At 33.7% G+C, this 21,061-nt stretch overlaps 1 protein-coding gene across 36 annotated transcripts in view; it reads right to left on the bottom strand.

Annotated features, from left to right (window-relative positions):
* The window catches only part of LOC145260441 (serine/threonine-protein kinase BRSK2-like), a 685,204-nt gene extending 678,660 nt beyond the window's left edge, over positions 1 to 6,544 (bottom strand). For 29 of the 36 annotated variants that reach the window (XM_080118456.1, XM_080118463.1, XM_080118464.1 and 26 more), the window contains exon 1: positions 5,803 to 6,459. In XM_080118456.1, coding sequence (XP_079974582.1) covers positions 5,803 to 5,881 — 79 coding nt within the window. In that variant the 5' untranslated portion in view covers positions 5,882 to 6,459. Of the gene's footprint in view, positions 1 to 5,802 lie in introns of all 36 variants that reach the window. The other 7 variants (XM_080118488.1, XM_080118489.1, XM_080118492.1 and 4 more) reach the window with 2 other exon arrangements.
* Between the last annotated feature and the right edge of the window lie 14,517 nt (positions 6,545 to 21,061).

Below are 21,061 nucleotides of genomic sequence, written 5' to 3'. Positions count from 1 at the left end.
CTATACCATCGTTGTTCTCGTCTGATCTAGCAATCCGATTTAAAAGTATATTATTCTATATTAGCAAAATAAATAAATAAATAAAATCGGCATTTATGCAGAATTGCAGAATACGGTCCGTGCTTTTTTAATAGGATTTTCAAGTTAAATAAAATTTTACGGTATCGTTTGTTTAATAAATTAAAAAAAAAATAAATAAATAAATAAAAAACTCTCCTCCCCATGAATGGGTTTCTAAATAACCTCATTATTTCAGCACGGTCCGCATTCTGCATAATTACAACAACAAAAAAAAAATCAATTGATTAAAAGGTACTCTATTAGTCTATTTCATTTTGTTCCTTTTACTTGTCTCCCCACACAAGGTCGGTTTTTAACTTGGAAGAAATCCAGCTTCCCAAAAAGGGGCATTCTAGATTAGGACAAAAAATATTTCAGTTTATAAGGAATTCTCATTTACTGACCAAAGGCAAAACAGGTGCTACATTTTGATCCTCAACTTTTTAGGTCTTCTAATTTCAATATTACATTCCAATTTACATGTCTAGACACTGGAGACCAGGCATGAGTGCAACATTCTGAGGTCTTAGTGTTTTATGCCATGTTCAACAAATTTGTTCTGTTTGCAAATTCTACCCACGCTATATATATTTCTAAAGCTAAATCAGAAGTTTAGATAAAATTATTTCATTGCTAACAATTTTTTCAATATACTTGTTTTTACTGGTGTATTAACAGAAAAATGCACAGCGTGATAATTTGAATTAAATATAGATTCTTGGATATGACAGGGATGCGTGAAGAAATTAAAATGTTTTAGAGCCCCCCCCCCCAAAAAAAAACGACCATATATTACTCGACGTGGGTGACTTTAATTTAAGGCAGAAATATTACTGTCTACAGACTTTAAAATCACTTTCAATTTCCAAGTATCACGAAAAAAATATATCAGCCATTTTTATCTATTAAAATCGAGGCACTTATGCAGAATACTTGCTAAAATGTAATAACGTTATTTATAAACCCATTCTTAACATAAGGAGAGGGTGTTTTTTTATATATATATTCTATACTTTCACCCCAAAAGTTAAAAGATATCGTAAGAATTGATTTTAATTTGAAAATCTTATCTAAAAAAAAAATAGCACGGTCAGTATTTTGCATAAGTACCCAAACCGCTGACATCTTTATTTTAAGCCTTTTTAAAATTCAAAAGTTAAATATGGTCGGGGGGGGGGGGTAAAAATAACCATTTTCTCGTAACTCCCCTGTTGTCTAGAGGGGGGTATTTATGCAGAATACAGACCGGGCTATGCAGATATATTTTTAGATAGGATTTTCAAGTTAAATTTAATTCTTGCTGTATCTTTTGTTTATTAGGCGAAAGTACAGAATAGTTAACAATGCCCCTCCTCCCTATATTAAGAATAGGTTTCTAAATAATGTAATATTTCAACACGGTCCGTATTCTGCATAAGTACTAGGAAAACTAAATGCATTGCATGTTTACTTTAACTTAAGTCATACCAATCATGTGGGTTTTTTTTATTATCTGCATAAATCATTTCTGTACAATCAACTTCTCTCATTTATGCTTTTTATTATCCTTAAAAGGTGCTTATGTAGATTGATCTTTTAAACCAAACATTAATAGTACTTATGTGTCATGTCGAAATTAGTATAAATTCCAAAAATTATGAAAAATGACCCAGTAGAAAGATAAGCGACAAGACAAGCAGGAGTCAGGACAAGTAAAAATAAAATTTATCGAAATATCGAGGGTCATCGTATGTTTTAATGTGGAAAAGTTGTTCGACCAATTCGGTACAACAAACTGACATATTTTCCTTGATATTAATTGACTTGCATTAAGGGTACGCCATTTTTAAACACAATATGTCAGAACGTAACTATTGGATGAGTTTTGTTAAAATACATCTAGCACATTTATCGAGTCCTTTTTGGAATTCATACAAATTTCGACATGACACGTAAGTACGTAATAATGTTTTCACCTGAAATGTGTTGGTTTAAAAGATCACCTATCTAGATAAGCACCAGCACCGCACCACTTTCTTTAACTGCTCCCTCCCCATGCCTCGAAGCATATTTAAAGCATAACAAAATTTAAATAACTAAAATAGCACAAGTGCAAGTGCACACCCCAGAAAAAATATGACGTAATAAAAATGTTTTAGTCAATATCTTGAGTCACTACTTGGCAAGGCCAAAAGCCAATCGAAGAGAAGGGTTATTGAGATTGCCAGATGGACGACAAGCAACACCATGAAAGGATTAGAAAATGATGAACGGAATGGACAAAATTTGACTACTTATAACACTGGCTAGTATTTGTTGACATTGGACTTGAATACAACCATGTTGTAGTCTACAGGAGAGCAGTCCCGCGGTAATGTATTCTTAAAACTATAGAAAAAGACTTGCAGGATTGGTTGATATACAATAAATACCGTTACATTTTACCAATCCTTTTATTTATGAAGATCGATATGTACTAAGGCCGTACAAAAGTGGGAGGCTAGGAGGGGTACTCTAGCACATTTTACTCCTGTTTTAAAAGTGCTCTTTTCAGAGGAATGTATTAAAGGCCTGTGCTCCACGAGACACCGTGTTTTGTTTTGTTTTTTTTCACTTGAGCACCTGTCCTGAAAAAGTTCTCTGTACGTCAGTACGTCACTGCAGCAGAGCAGCAGCACATGCAAATAAATGACAAAAAGTCATTCCAAATTCCAAGGTTTTGTTCATCTTACCGGGGGGGGGGGGGTCAGCATGTTAAAATGTTCAATTCTTGACAGTATTTGTTTCGTAGCGCAGAAACCATCAACCTTTGAACAGAAGAGTTTTTTTATCACAATCTTAACTTAACACTAAACTAATTCTAAACTAAAAATTAGGTTTAGTTAAGCAAAAGTCGGAATAATTTTATGTAGCAGTACAAGAATTCCAAACCCAAAACCGATTTCTATTCGGCAGTTTAAATGTTTCCAAATTCCTTTTAAATTTCCAAATATCACGAAACAATTAATCTGTTTTTAACTATTAGCAAAAAACATTGGCAATTCGGAATTTTAACTCATTGGTCGAAGGGGGGGTAACTATTTTACTAAAGTAGGTGAAAAAAAATTTTCTTTCAATTATTTGAATGTTTTGTTTAAGAAAAATTAAAACATGGTCGCATATAACATTTTTATTATTATTATTATTATTATTATTAAACTGTTAGATCATAAATGAAGTTAAAAAAATAATTTCTTCTTACAATTCTTAGTAAAATAGAATTATCTTTCTTAGAACAATGAGTTAAGATTCCGAATCGTCAAAATATTAAAATGAATGTTTTTTTTTTAATTTTTTACCTTTTTTTCACCACAAACAAGGCATATTGCTGCTATTGAAGCGTAAGGGGCTACGGTAATGTAGGACAAAATTTAGGAAAAGGAATCTAGCTGGGAAGTTAGACAGCAAGATGTTTGTTCACTATACATTTAAGTTTCTTCGTGTTGGTAATGTCGGGGGAAATAAAGAGCATGGGAGGGAATTGCAAAGTTAAGCGGTCCGAGGAAAGCTATTAGAGTAGAAAATCATTTAGGGGCTTTTACAATGAAAGGGAATGATTTTACTCATAATCGGGTACGTTCGGTGTATTTACGTTGAGGGGGGGGGACAAGTGCAATAAGTTCATCAAAGCACATTCAATGTGAATATTTGTAAAACAGGCGCGAGGATGCAACACCGCGACGATGTGACAGGGACAGCATATAAGTTGGCAGACAGTTCTCGAACTTATTAAATTTGCTATATATTTGCTGTTATTGTCTTTTTTTTTAACTACTTTTTCGTTTTGTTGTTTGTACTGCAAAATGCTCCATTTTTTATATTTATTTAATTTATCAAAATCGAAATGAATTCTGGTGGATTTAATTTCGTAATTCATGTTTTAAAATAAGATTTAAAATATCGTTTAACTTACACTATGGCATATTTTGTTTATGTGCAACTGCAACAGTGCAACTGCAATGCACATTGTGCATTTTTATTTTTTTACAATAGACAAAAAAAACGAAAAAGTAGCCAAAAAAAACAAGTATATGACAAAAAGCAACATAAGTTACTTTTCTACATAGCTGGATAAGTTTTGTTTTAACTTATTTTAAAGCGTTTATTCGGTTCGAAAACCGAGTATCGACTGTAAAGTTAGAGAAAGAAAAGAAAAGAAAATATATATATATATATATATATATATATATATATATATATATATATATATATATATATATATATGGGAAGGGGACATAAGAGGGTTATACCTTTGGAGTCTCGATAATCGTTCAAAATGGAAAATTAAGCTGACTACTGGTAAAAACCCAACCCACCCAATAAATGTCATGGTAACCTTTATTATTATGTGGTAAAACCCATTAGTGTGTTTCCAGATTTTTTTTCTATAAAAAAAATAACGATACAAGAGAGCCGGCGGTAAAACAAGTTTAACAAATATCCCATCTTTCAAACACACAAGACGCACATCTTGACATTTATCCGTTGATTTTTTTGGCAAATTAATTCATCTTTCAGATCAACTTGTTTTTTACCATCACTCATATTGCGAATTACATGACACCGCAGCATTAAATGTTTTGTTTTTCAAATGTTTTTAACATGTTTTCTAACACATTTTTAACAGCTTTTTAAATGTTCGTAATTTAATAATTTTACGACAAAAAAAGAAAACTATAGTGCTTATGCACTTACGTTAGCGTGCTATTTTTTTAAAATAGTATTTTCAAGTTTTAAGAGATCTTTTTTATCAAATTGTTAGGATTAAGTACAAAATAATTACAAACACTTCCCATATGAAGAATGGCTTTCTAAATAACGTTATTATTTTAGCACAGTAAAGTGCATGCATGATCCGCGCTATTTTTTAAATCGTATTTCCACGTTTAATTAAAGTTTTATATGTTTTTTTTATTCAATTGTAAAGTTAAAGTACAGAATAGGTACAAAAAACACCCTCTCCTCCCCATGTTAAGAATGGCTTTTTAAATAATAACGTTATTATTTCAGCACGGATCACTCACTCTGTGCATGCATGACTGCATATGACTGCCCTTTTTTTTTACATAGAAATCAAAAAGTATTCTGATGTATTTAATTTCGTAATGAAATAGCCTTTTGGCATTTGTGCAGTTTAACAATTCAATTCAAGAATAAAAATGCCGTTTAGAATCATTCTTACTTTGAATTCGGTTCAATAATACAATAGTGGCACCGTTTGTTTTATGTTTTTCTTTAATTTTGAAGCACGACCGAATCATAATACTCTAGTTCTCCTGTGGAAATTACGATAATTGTATAAAAATCACAATTTAACGGTTTCAAAATCCTTTTCGCTTAAAGGCTACTTAGTAAAACACAATTTCCGACAATTTCCTCCAATATTATAATTTTTTTAATGGCTGTCACAATGATTTCGCCGTGACTGTGAATAATCTAATATGATTTTAAAACCTTCAAATTTTCGGTTTCTGTTAATAAGGGTGGATTAAAAGGGTTGGTTGTGTAATACAATCCTTCATCGTGATTCGAAAGTGATTTTGAAGCCTTTAAACTGTCACATGGAATGGTTCATTTTTGATCTCCTACCCAAAGAAAAACGTTGCTGTGTTTGTTTGTTTTTTTCTTGTGTTTTTTCATTTGCGCCATTATTTTATGAAATAAACCGTGATTTCTTTTAATCAATATTTTAAGTTATTTATTTATTATTTTCTTTTAACTTACCTGTTTGACCTTTGCCTAAGGTTTTCTCCAACCGGTATGGTCCGACGTACTGCTCCTCCTTCTGACTATGGTGAGACATTTTGTATGAATTTCAAATGAATTAGAAATTATGATTCCTGTTTTGTTTTGTATTTCAAAACAAACAAACAAACAAAATGAGAATGATTTTTTTTTTTTTTACAACGGAACAATGGACAAAAAAATATATTTTTTAAAAAATCCTAAATAAATACAGTTATTTTGTTTTGTTTGCGATTTTTTTTTTTTTTACTGATAGGGAGGGGGTGATTTTTTTCTGTATGTTTTTCGGGGTGTTTTTTTTTGTATTCTTACTTATTTACTACAACTAAATTTCGAAATTTAGTTGTAGTAAAATAGAAGGATTTTTTTTTTTTTTTTTTTGCTTTTGATTTTGTTGATAAAAAAAATTACAAAAAAAAAAGAGGTGGCGAGGCCAGACTTCGTAGGGGTCAGGGGTCAGCAGAAGCAATGCTCCCGACGACGACCGTCATAAAATAATCTCATGACAGATCGTTCCGAGTTAAAAACATGGAGGTAAGGAAACATTGATCGTCGTCTAGCGCCATCAATGATCGCCGAATGAGGAAGGGGAAAAAAAATGATTCTGCTACTGTCTAATAATAAAGAAACTGTACTACTACTCAGGCTACATACGCAGCAGCAGCCACCGCAAATAGAAAGCCGCGTTACCACTGCAATCCTACTGCGTTCCTTAATGCGTATCTACTGCGATGCAACTGCAATCCTACTGCATGTCTACTACAATTCTACCTGTCAACTGCAGTCATCTTTCACTTTTACTGCAGAAAGTTACACCAGGAGAAATAATATTTGACCGGCTCGGCTCTTATACGCGATTTTGATAGTCTCTTCAAATAAACCACCCGTTTAGTTTAGGAGCACAATGAACCATAATACTTTGCTTTAGGCATTTAAACTTTAATTCAAGTCATAATTTATTTTATGAGTTTAAACCAAACTCTTTACTTAAATTCTGAAAATACAAATCGGACACTATTTAAAAAAAAAAAAATGTTTTTTACAGTGCCATCATATGTCATTTAAAAATAAGTTTGATTGCCGCTTTTGAATTGCTGCCAAAAGTGTAAAAATAAGAATAGTCAAGTATCACTGTCCGTGTGTACTATTAAAGAAAAACGCAAGCAGTAATATTAGAATGCGCTCTTCTTGTCATATCAAAGACACTTGGGGAGAGATTGGATTTTTAAATAAATTCTTATTTTTATTTCGTTTTTATTTGTTGTAAGATCTTTTTTATTTACAAATGAAATTCTGATCTCAGCTTCTTCATCAAAAATTGCATACATTTTAAAGACGGTTAAGCAAAATGCGATTGTGCTGAAATAATAACGTTATTATTTCGAAACACATTCTTTTTACATGGGGAGGGTTAGCGTTTTGTAATTGTTCTTTGCTTTCAACTAATAATTAAATAAACAGAGATAACGTAAAAATTGGATTTAACTTGAACATCTCATCTAAAAAATAGCACTACGTATTCTGCATAAATACAAACAAACAAAAAAAATCTAATGTGTATTTTTCGCCTGTTCGTAACAAGTATTATTCATTTAAATCCAAACTAATATATATTAATGGTGATATGTTTGTTATAATTATATTTATTTCTAAGACCTCTACTCGGGCAACAGCGCGTAAATTGTTAGTTTTTAATAATGATGATGAGGAGGAGGAAGATGTTACGATAAATGATGCTATTTTTAGCAGAGATGAAAATGGTGATAGTACCTAGAGAGCCCTAGCATGTTTTCCACTTCCGGTTTGGTGGAATTATCCCGAAACGCAAAGGCGAAAAACGTATTTATTTGTCAGCTCCTTTGCTGTCTACTTTTTTTTTTTTCATTTTCGTTTTAATTTTAGCTAGATTTAGTATATTATCGTCCAAATCAGCAAGAAAAATCTCTGGAATAAATATTGACTGAAAAAAAAAATCAACCTATTTCGTTCTTAATTTCTTGTCCTTTCCGACATGCTGTTGATTAATTCCAGGAAGTTGAAGTACAATGTTTATTTTAAAAGATTCTGTACATCTGCATCTCTTAGATTCACACACACACACACACACACACACACACACACACACACACACACATATAGAAATGTATTTTCGTATATTATATATCAATCCTTATTTAAGAAGCTCAATGTAATTACAGAGCAATATAGAGAATAAATGACAAAAAGTTATATTCCAAAATTCATGATGTTGACCATATCTTATAATTTATTCCTTTAATTCAGTTTACTTATACAATTCTTGACAGTATCTGTTTCGTAGCGCAAAGTCAATCACTCAGTGAATCTATAGGTGTGTCAGAATTTTTGATAGAAATTTTGACACCCCGAACACAAAACTGCGAATAAAATATTTAAAAAAAAACTTGTAATTTCTCTTTTTAGAGTGAGTTGGTTATTTTCTTTATGGAATATACTTCCAAAATAAACTATTAAAGTTGTTTAAAAAATAATAGAAATATTATTTTTTTAAAATTGTTTACAAAGTGCCTGCGCGCGTTCATGCAGCCATTTTTTTATGTAATGAAATTAATTTAATTTATGAGTTAATTTTTTTTCAATTTTTAAACTTTAAAAATCTATCAAAATTTTTCTAATAGTTCAATTTTTACGATATTTTCAGGTTCAATGTGAAATTTTATGCTCTTTTCAATAACCCCCCCCCCCATTTTGAAATATCTATTCAAATGAAAATAATTAATTTTCTCACCTCAAATTTATATATCACAAATTGAAGATAAAAGATCAATAAATAAAATAAGCTAATTTAAAACAACAAAAAAGAATAGTTATTTGCCAATTAACCTGTAAAGTCCAATGTTTAAAACCTTCTTTTAAAAACCACGTTGAATTTTTTTTTAAGTAAAACCTTATAATCTTGTTGTATTGCCCAGCAAATTTCGTACAATTACGACAATTTTTTCTATTTCATTCAATGTTTTTTTTAGATATTTAAAAACAAAATCACTCCATAAAGAAGAAATAAACTATATTAAATCAAAAACTCGTATTTCTTTGAGAGAAGAAAAGAAAAAGAAAAAATTTGAGTTTTTTTTTTTTTTCAAGGCAAAAACTAATCAGTAAAATGTTATCCTTTTTTCATCTACGGTGACTCTCTTTTGAACCTTGTCAAGGAGCGAGGAGACTAGTAGCAGATGCACCAGCCCAAATATGACAGCAATACTCCATACGTGGGCGAATGGTGGCCTCATAGAGGTACAGGATACTTTCGGGTGTTAGTAGTTTTCTAACACGGTAGAGAGAGCCCACCTTCCTTGTAGCGGCCCTGGCAATGCCTTCAATATAATTGTTCCAACTCATGTTTCCTGTGAACGTTAGGCCAAGGAGTTTGAAAGATGGACTCTCAGATAAAGAGTCGTTGGCCTTTGCTATAGGTGATAGAGAAGGTTTCTTGTAATTATTGAATGAAACTAGTTTAGTCTTGGTGGCATTGAACATGACCATCCATTTTTGTCCCTATTCCACTACGGATTGGAGGTCTTCCTCTAGTGTTTCTGTCATTTCTTTAGATATGTGTTCATTTGTTTTCCTGTCGTGCCTGTTATAGAGTGTGGTGTCATCAGCATATATACCCATCTCAGGCAATTTTGTCAAGGAGGTCATTTATGAATATCAGGAACAGTAGAGGTCCAAGGATAGACCCCTGGGGCACTCCCGCATTTATATCATATTGTTTAGATGTATGACCGTCGAGGACAACCTGTGTTTTTCTCTTATCTAAGAAGGATTTAATTATGTTAAGTATTCTACCAGTGATATCGTATGATCTAATTTTCCTGAGGAGACCTTCATGCCATACCCTGTCAAAAGCCTTAGATATATCTAGAGCTACGGCTCTGCCCTCCCCCACTTTGTCCAGTGAATGGTATATACATTCAGAGATTACAGTTAGGATGTCTGCTGTTGAATGGGCTTGTCTAAATCCATATTGTTGGTCAGTCAGAAGTTTAGCACCTGTAAGGTGATGGACTAGAGCATGGTTAATTAAGGTCTCAAATATTTTGGCAAAAAGTGGGAGGAGGCTAATGGGGCGATAATTTGATGGGTCTGTCCTTTCGCCAGAATTCTTGAATACTGGTACCACAGAAGCAGTTTTCCAACAGCCCGGAAAGCAAGATTCATTAAGGCATTTGTTGTAGAGTTTAGAGTAAACTGGAGCTACTTCGGCTGCGCACTTTTTTAATAGCACAGCTGGGATGAGATCGGGTCCACATGCTTTTGAAGTGTCAAGGTTTTTTATGATAGCATGCACCTGAGCAGGGGTGATTTTCAGATCATCTAGCATGGCGTCTGTCCGCATAAGAAATTCAGGTAGGGGGTGGTTGGAAGGGCCCAGTGTGGAGATTGAGGCAAACCGACTGGCAAGCATGTTAGCCTTCTCGGTTGCTGAGCAAACAACCTTGTGATTGTTGGTTAGTGGGAGAATTGTTGATTGCCCATTATTTACTACACTGTTGTAGATTTTCCAGAAGTCATGAATTCCTAGTTTTTGTGCTTCGATGCGTTTTTTAGTGATTTCCGTAAATTCTCTCTTAGCTGTCGCTATTTCTTTCTTAACGTTACTTTTAGCTTCTATGTACTTCTGTCTGTTTGAACTGGACTTATGTCAGTTAAATCTGCGGTATGCATGCTGCCTTTGAGCAATGGCAGTTGCGCAAGTCGAAGTAAACCATTGGGGAGAGTGGGGCTTGCTATAAAATTTCCGCATGGGAACATACGCTTCAATTGTAGCTTTGAACCATTCAGTGGTCTTGTTTGCGCACTGTTCAGCAGGAAGAGAAAAAATATTTCCCCATGGGGGCATCTCTGATAAGATCTCTGATGACTTCCCAGTCAGCCTTTTTATAATATCTCGTTGTTTTGAGCACTGGCTCTTCAGTTTTGGCTCTAGAGTTTAGGGCGATTTCAACCATTATCACTGCATGATCAGCATTCCCAAGTGGGCTGTCGGCATTCGTTATACAATCATCGGTAACTGTGGTCAAAAACAGATCTAGAAGTGATGCGTGTTGTTCTTGCTGGTCAGGGAAACGGGTTGGAAACGTAACCATTTGTGATAGGGAGTGAGATATAGAGAAGCTATGAGTTGTGCTGCTGCTGCATCTGTGTAGAGAATCCAAGCCAGTTTTTGTGGTGGACATTAAAGTCACCAAATACATGCACTTGTGCGCTAGTGTCGAAGGAGTGCTGTGTCTATGCTGTCAGAGACTTTGTTTATTATGGTGCAGTCCCGGGTCGAGGGAGAGCGGTAGAGAAAGTAAAAGTATCTAATGTTGTGTTGCATGTTTAGTCTAAAGAACATAAAGGCTTGATCATCCGATTCTAGGTTTGTTTCTCTAGTCAAGGGAAGGGTATTACGAATGTAAACTCCCCAAGTCTGTGCATATGTCTGTCAGAGTCCTTACAGCAGAGTGGGAGATATCCAGGCATGTTAAAGTAGTTAAAGGGGATGAAGGAGTGTAGGTTAGTCTCACTTAGTGCTAAGATATTCGGGGAATTTGTTAGGAGAAATGCTTCAACATCAGTATTTCAAAACAGGAAGAAAGGCAAGAAAACACCGGCTTATAAACACTGGTTAATGCTTATGCATGGCGGTCTTTTCAAATGGGTGTTTAAAAAAATTCTTTTATTTAAAAAATACATGGAATATAAAATATAAATATGGCCAAATTCTCATAAATGAAGAATGGAAGCATCCATTGATTAGTATTTTATATAGGTAAGTGATTTTTTTAATTTACATATATTTATTATATTTAGATTAAGTTAAAATTTGTTGAATTTCGTGAAATCTTTTTTAAAGAGAACCGATTGAAAAAAAAGATATTGCATATTTTTCGATGAAACCTTTTTTTATTTTAAAGTTTGGTCTTTACTCCTTTTATCGAAAAAAAAAAATGAGGGTTTAAATTTCATTATTCATATTGTTATAAGCTTCGAAAGATAGGAGTCTAATTATTCACCCCTTTTTAATGGCGATTCTGACACTCCTAGTGAATCTATTATTCTCTTAACTTATCAGAAGAAATAGCAACAATCAATCCATCAAAAGAAATTGAAGTGTGATTTGACAAGTTAATATTTCATTAGATTTGTTTTAAGGGCGATAACTCTGTCTCACTTTATTAAGTAAATTTAAGTATTTACAATTACGATATAAAGGAGTGTTCAGATTATTCTTAAACTTAACAAAGCGTAAGTATAGTTTTTGAATTGTATGATGTTAAAAATTATAATTGTAAGGATTAATAAGCTTGATTATAAAAGCTAACAGAATTGAATTATGTATGGTTTTCAATTCAAATCAATTGATTAGTTATGATAACCGATCGAAATGATCAATCATTTTTTTTTTACTTAGTTTAGTATCGTATATACAAACATATATAATAGTTTATAATTTGCTAATATTATTTTCATAAGTATATATACAAAAATTAGAATTAAGAAATTTACTTATTAAATAGAACATTTTGGTAGAAGATTCATAAATTAATTAAAATTGTTAGTACGAATAGTTGGGTCTAATGACTTTGTTTGATAAAAATTCAATATGGCGTAATGGTAAAAAATATAAAGGTATTTGCAGCTTCTCTTTCAATTTTCGGATTTTAATCATGTCAAATCACACTTCAATTTTTTTTGACAGATTTATTGTTGCTATTTCTTCTGATAAGTTAAGAGCATAATAGATTCACTGATTGATATAATAATTAAGTGATTGATTTTGTGCTACGAAACAGATACTGTTAAAAATTGTACAAGTCAACTGAATTAAAGGAATAAATTATAAGATAGTCAACATCATGAATTTTCGAATATAACTTTTTGTCATTTATTCTCTCTCTCTCTCTCTCTCTCTCTCTCTCTATATATATATATATATATATATATATATATATATATATATATATACTAGCAGTTCAGCTCAATTTTGCTGGGACCCTATGTATTGTTCATAACTTTATGTGCATACGTATATATATATATATATATATATATTAAAATGTTTGACTCCTGTACAGGTAAGCTACATAAAAAAATTTCAAGTGTTCAAAACCAAAATTGGCAGAGGAGTTTAAGTAGAGTCTGCAAAGGTTTACTCTTTCAACTTTAACCTCTTGGCTGCCAAATTTTCACCCAAAAACGGATTAAAAAGCTTGCTGCATGTCTGAATACCCTTTATGTAAAATTTCAAATGTTTAAACCCAAAATTGGCTGAATAGTTTGCTAGAGACCGCAAAGGTCAAATCTTTTTAACTTTGATCCCTTGGCAGCCAAATTTCAGGCCAAAAACTGATTAAAAAGCTTGCCCTATGTTTGAATACACTTTATGTAAAATTTCAAATGTTTGAACCAAAAATTGGCCGAGTAATTTGGTAGAGACTGCAGCGGTCACATTTCTTAAAACTTTGACCCCTTAACATTTATTGTTTTGGGTTCAAATCAAATTTAAAAATTTGATCTATGTCCAAATAACCTACATATAAAATTTAAAATATTTAGGCCCAAAATTGACGGAGGAGTTTGGTAAAGTTTTCAAAGGTCAAATCGTTGAACTTTGACCCCTTGGCGGGCAAATTTCTGGCTGAAAACAAATTAAAAAGATTTTCCCAAATCTCAATACCCCTTATGTCAAAGCTAGAGTCTGTAAACTGAAAATTGACAGACAATTTTACTTATATATATATATATATATATATATATATATGTATGTATTAGTGTTGAGCCGGTTAATTGGAATCAGAAAAATCAGAATTTTTAACGTTACCGGAATCAGAAAAATTTGTACCTATTTTCCAATGTCATAAATGCTTTTCCTTTTAATTGTCTTTTTTATGTGATTTTTTTTTAAAACATAAACAATTTAGGTGCTTCTACATGATTGAGACAAGAGTTTGTAGTCGATAAATGGAGTTTTCAGATGAAAAACAATGGCTTCAGCTGATTTTTTGTTGTCAATTCTAATAAGTTACAGTGGTAGCTTACAAATTATGCAATCGAAATTACCTGAATGTTACTGAATTATTAAAAATAAAAAAAACCTTTAACCGTGTTAGCAGGTGAAAAATTGCTGCCATCTTTGTTTAATTCGAACGGAAAATTACTTCGTTGTTGAACTCTCCTGTGTTTAAGATTGTTTTCAACAAATTCTATTTTTTATTTTCTTTAATAAAATTTTTCGACCGTATCAATTTTCGTAATTTTTGGATATAATCACCTTAAAAATACAAGGAATACGTAGATATCATTGTTTTTATGTGAAATTCAGTTTTACAATTTCCGAAAATCTCATTCCAATTCTGTAGAAGCACCAAACAAACTCTTTCATTGTTGATAGTAATGATAAAATAATAAATATTTATTGATTTTTTAACTACCAATAAAACTAAAATCTATACATCATCCCCTACAAGTGTGTTTTTGGTAGGCACGCGCAAAAATGGCGGAATAAAGATAGAGGGACATAGTTTTGAAAGCCGATTAACCATAATTTTTTGTAAGTTTCCAAATACATTTTTTTTTTTTTACATGGTAGTCACCACTTATCAAGGCCCGGAGGCCACGCGGGGTTAAGGGTTATTGCGTGTACAGTAATCAATGGGATAATATCGTAGTAATCGTTAGTAATGGAGATTTGATAAAGTGTCTTAGTTAAGGGGGCAGTTTATCAGGAATTTGCTTATGTTGGACTTGAAGACAACCAAGTTGTAGTCAGGTGGGAAACAGGCAAACGGAAGAGAGTTCCACAGGCGTGCACTTCTAAGAAAGAAGCTTTGTTCATGTAATCTACATTTTGATTTAGGCACAAATAAGGAGTGGGAAAAATTATTGACAGTGGTTTCAGCTAGATGGGTGTTTTTCATGAAAGATTGGCGCTCAGACGAGCACCTGCCATGGAAATAACGATAAAACAAAGACAGGCTTGCAACGTCTCTTCTGTGGGAGAGAGGCTGTAGGGAAGAGAAAAGGGCATCCCCCACTAAGCTACGAAGTCTATTTTGTACTCTGTCAAGGCAGGATAGGCTATTTTAGCAGCTCCTGCCCAGATGTGGCAGTAGTAGTCCATCCTTGGACGTACTTGGCTTTTATATAGATAGAGAATTGCATCAGCAGTGAGATATCTACTGGAGCGATAGAAGGATCTCACTATTTTTCCAGCGACCTTGGCAACAGATTTGATGTATGTGTTTCATTTCAGATCAGGAGTATAGGTCAATCCCAGAAGCTTGTCAAAACATGGAGCCTCCCCAAGACGAGAGCCATCCATTTCAATTGATGCCAGATGGGGATCAGAGCCTGGATGATCTAAAGATAGCAGTTTGGTTTTAGATGCATTAAAAGTAACTAGCCACCTCTTCCCCTATTGTACTACGTGCTCAAGATTAGAGGAGAGAGAATCAGAGAAAACTTTGTCATTTACGGCCTTTGATGTGTTGCCGTAGATGGTTGTGCCATCAGCATAGATGTCAACGAATGATTTAAGTATGTGTTTTGGGAGATCATTGATGTAGATCAGGAAAAGAGTTGGGCCCAAGATGAGTCCCTGAGGGACTCCAGCATTAATACTGTTGGCTTCTGATTTCTGCCCATCAACCACTACTCTTATGAGCCTATCAGAGAGAAATGATTTAATAATTGAGAAAACATTTACATTATACCATAGCTGGAAATCTTGTGAAGTAAGCCTTTATGCCATACCTTATCGAAGGCCTTTGATATGTCAAGAGCAATTTCCCTAGAAAGAAAGCCTTTGTCAAGAGATTCTCTAATCCTATGAGATATAACCATTAGCACATCTGCTGTAGATCTAGTAGAACGGAAACCATATTGCATGTCACTAAGAAGGTTATTTCTGCTGAGGTGGTTGACTACTTCTTAATTTAATATGGATTCCAACAACTTACTCATGACACACAGGAGACTTATTGGTCTGTACTGAGAGGGAGATGACTTATCACCTGAATTCTTAAATACAGGGCATACTGATGAAGTTTTTCAGGGTGTTGGAAAGCAATTCTCCTTAAGACAACGCTTAAACAGTTTTATAAGTATGGGGGCAAGTTCTGGTTGAAGCTTTTTCCACACTATAATTGGAATGCTCTCGGGGCCAGTTGCTTTACTGGAATCAACATTTTTGATTAGCTTGGCGACCTCATGCACACATATTTGTATGTTGCATAGCGTGTTGTCTGTTATAGGAGGAAATACAGTGAGTTGATGGCCTTGGTCGTATAAGGTAGAATTAGCTGTAAAGTTTTTGGCAAATAGTTTGGCTTTGTCTGATGCTGACGAGATGACCTCAGGTCCATTGATGATGGTTGGGATAGCTATTTGCCAGAACTGATGGGAACCAAGCTGCTGCTCAGCTACTTTGGATTTAACAGACTGAGCATATAGCTCTCTTGCATTTTTTATTACTCTTTTACAGTGGTTGCTGGCAGTCCTGAAAGCAGCTTTAGTCAGTACATCTATTATGTTGGTAGCTATGGAAAAAGTGATTTCTGTGCGCAATGGCAGCAACACATTCTGGGGAGAACCATGGCTGGCTTTTAGGTTTTTTTGGAATTTTTTGGATGGTATGAGTCGGGTTTTGATTGCATTTGAAAGATTAAAGACTAAAGTTAATTTCCAAAAGGAAAAAACTATTTGTACGCGTTTTAAAAAATGTTATGAAAAATGTTTTCATGGCAAGCTTACTAATTCAGCTAAATTTTAAAGGTGAATAAATTCATTGTAAAAATCTTTTGAACGATAAATATTAGTTTTCTGGATTTATTTCAAAGATAATTAGTAAAGTCCTGAGACATTGAATTAAATTAAAAAACACCTTTTTCTTGTACAAAAAATAGCTTAATTAGCTCCCAAAAGCAAGAGATTCTCGCTTCATTCAACTGAAAGAAAACAGTTCTCGTCATATGGATTATATGGAAACTCAAAATTTCAGAAAGTCGAAAGGCTGTCTGAAAACGATGTCAGGTAGTTAAAGGGAGATAAGGGGTGCTGTTTTTCTTTTTTTTCTCTCCCAGATGTGCATCCGTACATTCCTATCGTAGAACGTTTGTCTAATTTTTACCACTTTTTAATTTCATAATTTTTCTATGTTTCTGCTTTTAAATAAAAAAAAAAGTTTTATTTTTCAAGATTATATAAAAATTGTTGTGCCGAAGGTTTCACAGTGATGCAATTATATTTTTTGTGCGAAAATATTAAATAAACAATACTTAATTTAATGATAATATCGGTTGTTTGAGAAATTAATTTTTCTTCAAGTTATGTCGTAATTCATCAATATGGACTTTAGAGGCTTTTTTCGTAATGTTCTTGTAAAAAAAAATGTTTTTTTAATTGTTACAATTTACAATGTTTTATTTTCATAAAAGAAAGCAAAAATAAATTCATGCATTTTTTGGACCACTGAAAACCATAACTTTAGCATTTTTTGTTTAAAGAAAATAATAAATTTCCACTCTGTGTTCATTATATTCTGTGATCATTATTTGATAAATACCGAAAATTTCATTAAAATTGGTTAATTCCTTGATTTTTGGTGAATTTTTAAGTAAAGGGGAGATCAAAATATTTATACATTTTGACCATCGGCATTCATTTTGAACGTGCCTAGTTTTTTAGCTTGAGAAAATATCTACATATTTAACATGCTTTTTTGTTTTTCGTTTTTTTTTGTTTTTTTTTTTTTTGCAGTAATCAGGAAAAAATAACTCTATAGTTAAACATTTAGTGATTTATAAAGAATCAGAATCAAGAATTTATTACGGAATCGGTAATTGTATCAGAATCGAGAAAATATTAGAATTGTCACATCACTAATATGCACCCTCTAAATATTAAGTTACAAAAAAATAATGTGCCCATGGTACTATATTTTTTAGAATATATATTCCAAAATTCATGATTCGTTAGTGAGGTAAATAATAATATATGGACAGAAATATGTCTATCTCTACTATCATAAAAAGAACCTTGTTTGTGAGGGAGGGAGGGAGAGTTCCCTATGACTCCTAAACGGCTGGACCGATTTTTTTTTTTTTTCACACAAATGTACTTTATGTGCACGGCATTTTTCTTAGATAGGTTTTGTATGAGAATGATACGTATCGATAATCGAAAAATCAACAATAGGCACTTTAATAAGACAGCAGCGAGTCCAAAATTAATGTTTCTGTTAAGAGCACAATTGAACTATCATATTTGTGTATTAAATAAAGAGTTCCATTCGAAATTCCGTACGGATGCCCGAATTTGACATAAAGATTCCTGAGTTCGGCAAGATGCACCTGAAGAATGTCGGAGGTTACATCAACCAAAAGGTTCTGAAAATACTATCCAAAATGAGAACAGTAGTTCAAACAATCAAAATAATACAAATGCTGGCATGTGTTGGACGGCTTGCAAACCAACCTATCGCTGGCAGGTCTTTATTTAATCTTCTTTCTCTCAAATCCATCCTTATTATTTCCTTCCATGCTTTCCTTAGCTTTCCCATGCCAACTAACCTTGATACCGCAATTGTTCTGAATCTACTAACCTAAAAACCAATCCTTCTACTGTGACCAAACCTATTTTGCACACGTTTTCCTTATGCTACCTATATTTGATATTCCTCTGAGGTCATCAGATCTAATCCTGTCTTTAAGACTCACATTACACATCCATTGTATCCATCTAATGTCATTTCTTTCCATGCAATGCATGTACTCAATCCTCCCTGACCAGGTTTCACTTCCATACATTACCAAACTGTTCACACATGAATGATGAAGATATCAAATCAAATGTCATTTCTTTCCATGCAATGCATGTCCTCAGTCCTCCCTGACCAGGTTTCACTTCCATACATTACCAAACTGTTCACACATGAATGATGAAGATATCAAATCAAATGTCATTTCTTTCCATGCAATGTATGTCCTCAGTCCTCCCTGACCAGGTTTCACTTCCATACATTACCAAACTGTTCACACATGAATGATGAAGATATCAAATCAAATGTCATTTCTTTCCATGCAATGCATGTCCTCAGTCCTCCCTGACCAGGTTTCACTTCCATACATTACCAAACTGTTCACACATGAATGATGAAGATATCAAATCAAATGTCATTTCTTTCCATGCAATGCATGTCCTCAGTCCTCCCTGACCAGGTTTCACTTCCATACATTACCAAACTGTTCACACATGAATGATGAAGATATCAAATCAAATGTCATTTCTTTCCATGCAATGTATGTCCTCAGTCCTCCCTGACCAGGTTTCACTTCCATACATTACCAAACTGTTCACACATGAATGATGAAGATATCAAATCAAATGTCATTTCTTTCCATGCAATGCATGTCCTCAGTCCTCCCTGACCAGGTTTCACTTCCATACATTACCAAACTGTTCACACATGAATGATGAAGATATCAAATCAAATGTCATTTCTTTCCATGCAATGCATGTCCTCAGTCCTCCCTGACCAGGTTTTACTTCCATACATTACCAAACTGTTCACACATGAATGATGAAGATATCAAATCTAGAATTTGATGGTAAAAACTTATTTTAATTGAAACCCGATTGTCAGATGTTTAGAGTAAAGCAACAAAACACATGTAATCTTCTATAATATAAAAGCCAAATTTGTGTGTGTGTGTGTGTGTGTGTGTGTGTGTGTGTGTGTGTGTGTGTGTGTGTGTGTGTGTGTGTGTGTGTGTGTGCGTGCATATTTCTGCCAAAAACTTTCGACATGCACAATCGATCCTCACATTTTGAAGTTCGATCCTTCGGATGACAAATATCGAAAAATTGGCCCAAAACATTCATTTTTTCACTCTGAACTCGCCCGTTTTTTGCCAAGGAGGATCACTTTTTCCATCAACATTTACACAAGTCATCGTCTCCATGTGATTGACTATGCTTAATTTCAACATTCGCGACTTCCAGTTTTTCCATTTTCTAAGACATTATTTTTTTTTTAACCTTCTTTTTCTCCTTTGCGTTACAGGTTCGAGCCTCCCTGTCTACCTACTACCACTTTTTTTTTTTAACACCTCTCTCCACCCAAAGTGCCGACTGTTGTTTTGATCCTTTCTCCCGCTACTAACACTTATTTTCATTTCCCCCCCCCCCCCCCGGGGTTCCTTACTACACCACCTACACACACCCGGGCAATGGGTACCCCCACTAGTGTGTATGAAATGGTATCTTGCAACTGTTTTTAACCTGATTCATTCTGTTGCTGCTGATGCTGAGCATCTTTGATTCATTTTGAATTAATCTTTGATTTTTACTTACATTCACTCCCAACTTGAATGTAAGCGGCTACTATTTAGGACCATGCTTAGGCAAGATTAACAAGAGGTTACATTTAAACTTCTGTATATCAGTACAGTCAGGGAAGCAGGCAGTAAGAAGGGAAATCCAAAGTCTAGCTGTTCAAGGAAAGAAACTATTAGAGTAGAAAGCTTTCTGGTCTCAACAGTAAGGGGGTGTGATTTGGGGATTTTGATTTGCTAAGCAGGTTCGTCGGTGGTATGTACATCGAGGGGGCACAGGTGCAATGATTTCATTAGAGCACATTTCATTAAAATACTTAGAAAACAGGCACAGGGATGTAACATTGTGGCGATGGGACAGGAGTAAGAGCTTAGTTGACAAAGCTGGACCTATTTGATTGGAGACTCTTATTTGGACACTATCCAAGAGGGAGAGACTAGCGACAGTTACACCATCCAAGATGTGGTAATAATACTGCATGCATGGATGAATGGTGACTTTGTAGAGGTACAGGATACTCTCAGGTGTAAGTAGTCTTCTAGCAGGATAGAGGGAACCCACTTTCTTTGCAGCAGCCTTTGCAATGCCCTCAATGTATTTATTCTAGTTCATATTGCCTGTGAATGTTAAGCTGAGAAGTTTGAACGAAGAATTTTTAGGTTGGGTGTTATTTGTCATGGATATTGATGGTTAGGGAGCCTTCTTGTAATGATTATTGTTGGCATTCGTTTCCCTGATATTTTTCTAGTTAGATTTCTTTCTAGAAAGAGATTACTTATTTACCAGTGGAACAATGTGAAGGTTGCTAAAAATTTTCTGTGAAATTAACTGAATTTGGATTTGGCACACTCAGATTGTCAGTCCGTGTCATTAAACA

The sequence above is a fragment of the Euprymna scolopes genome, chromosome 36 (assembly GCF_053919585.1).
Source record: "Euprymna scolopes isolate OS-2025 chromosome 36, ASM5391958v1, whole genome shotgun sequence".
NCBI lineage: Eukaryota > Metazoa > Mollusca > Cephalopoda > Sepiida > Sepiolidae > Euprymna > Euprymna scolopes.
Note: the sequence above shows the minus strand (reverse complement) of the source record. Positions and strands in the feature narration are given on the sequence as shown.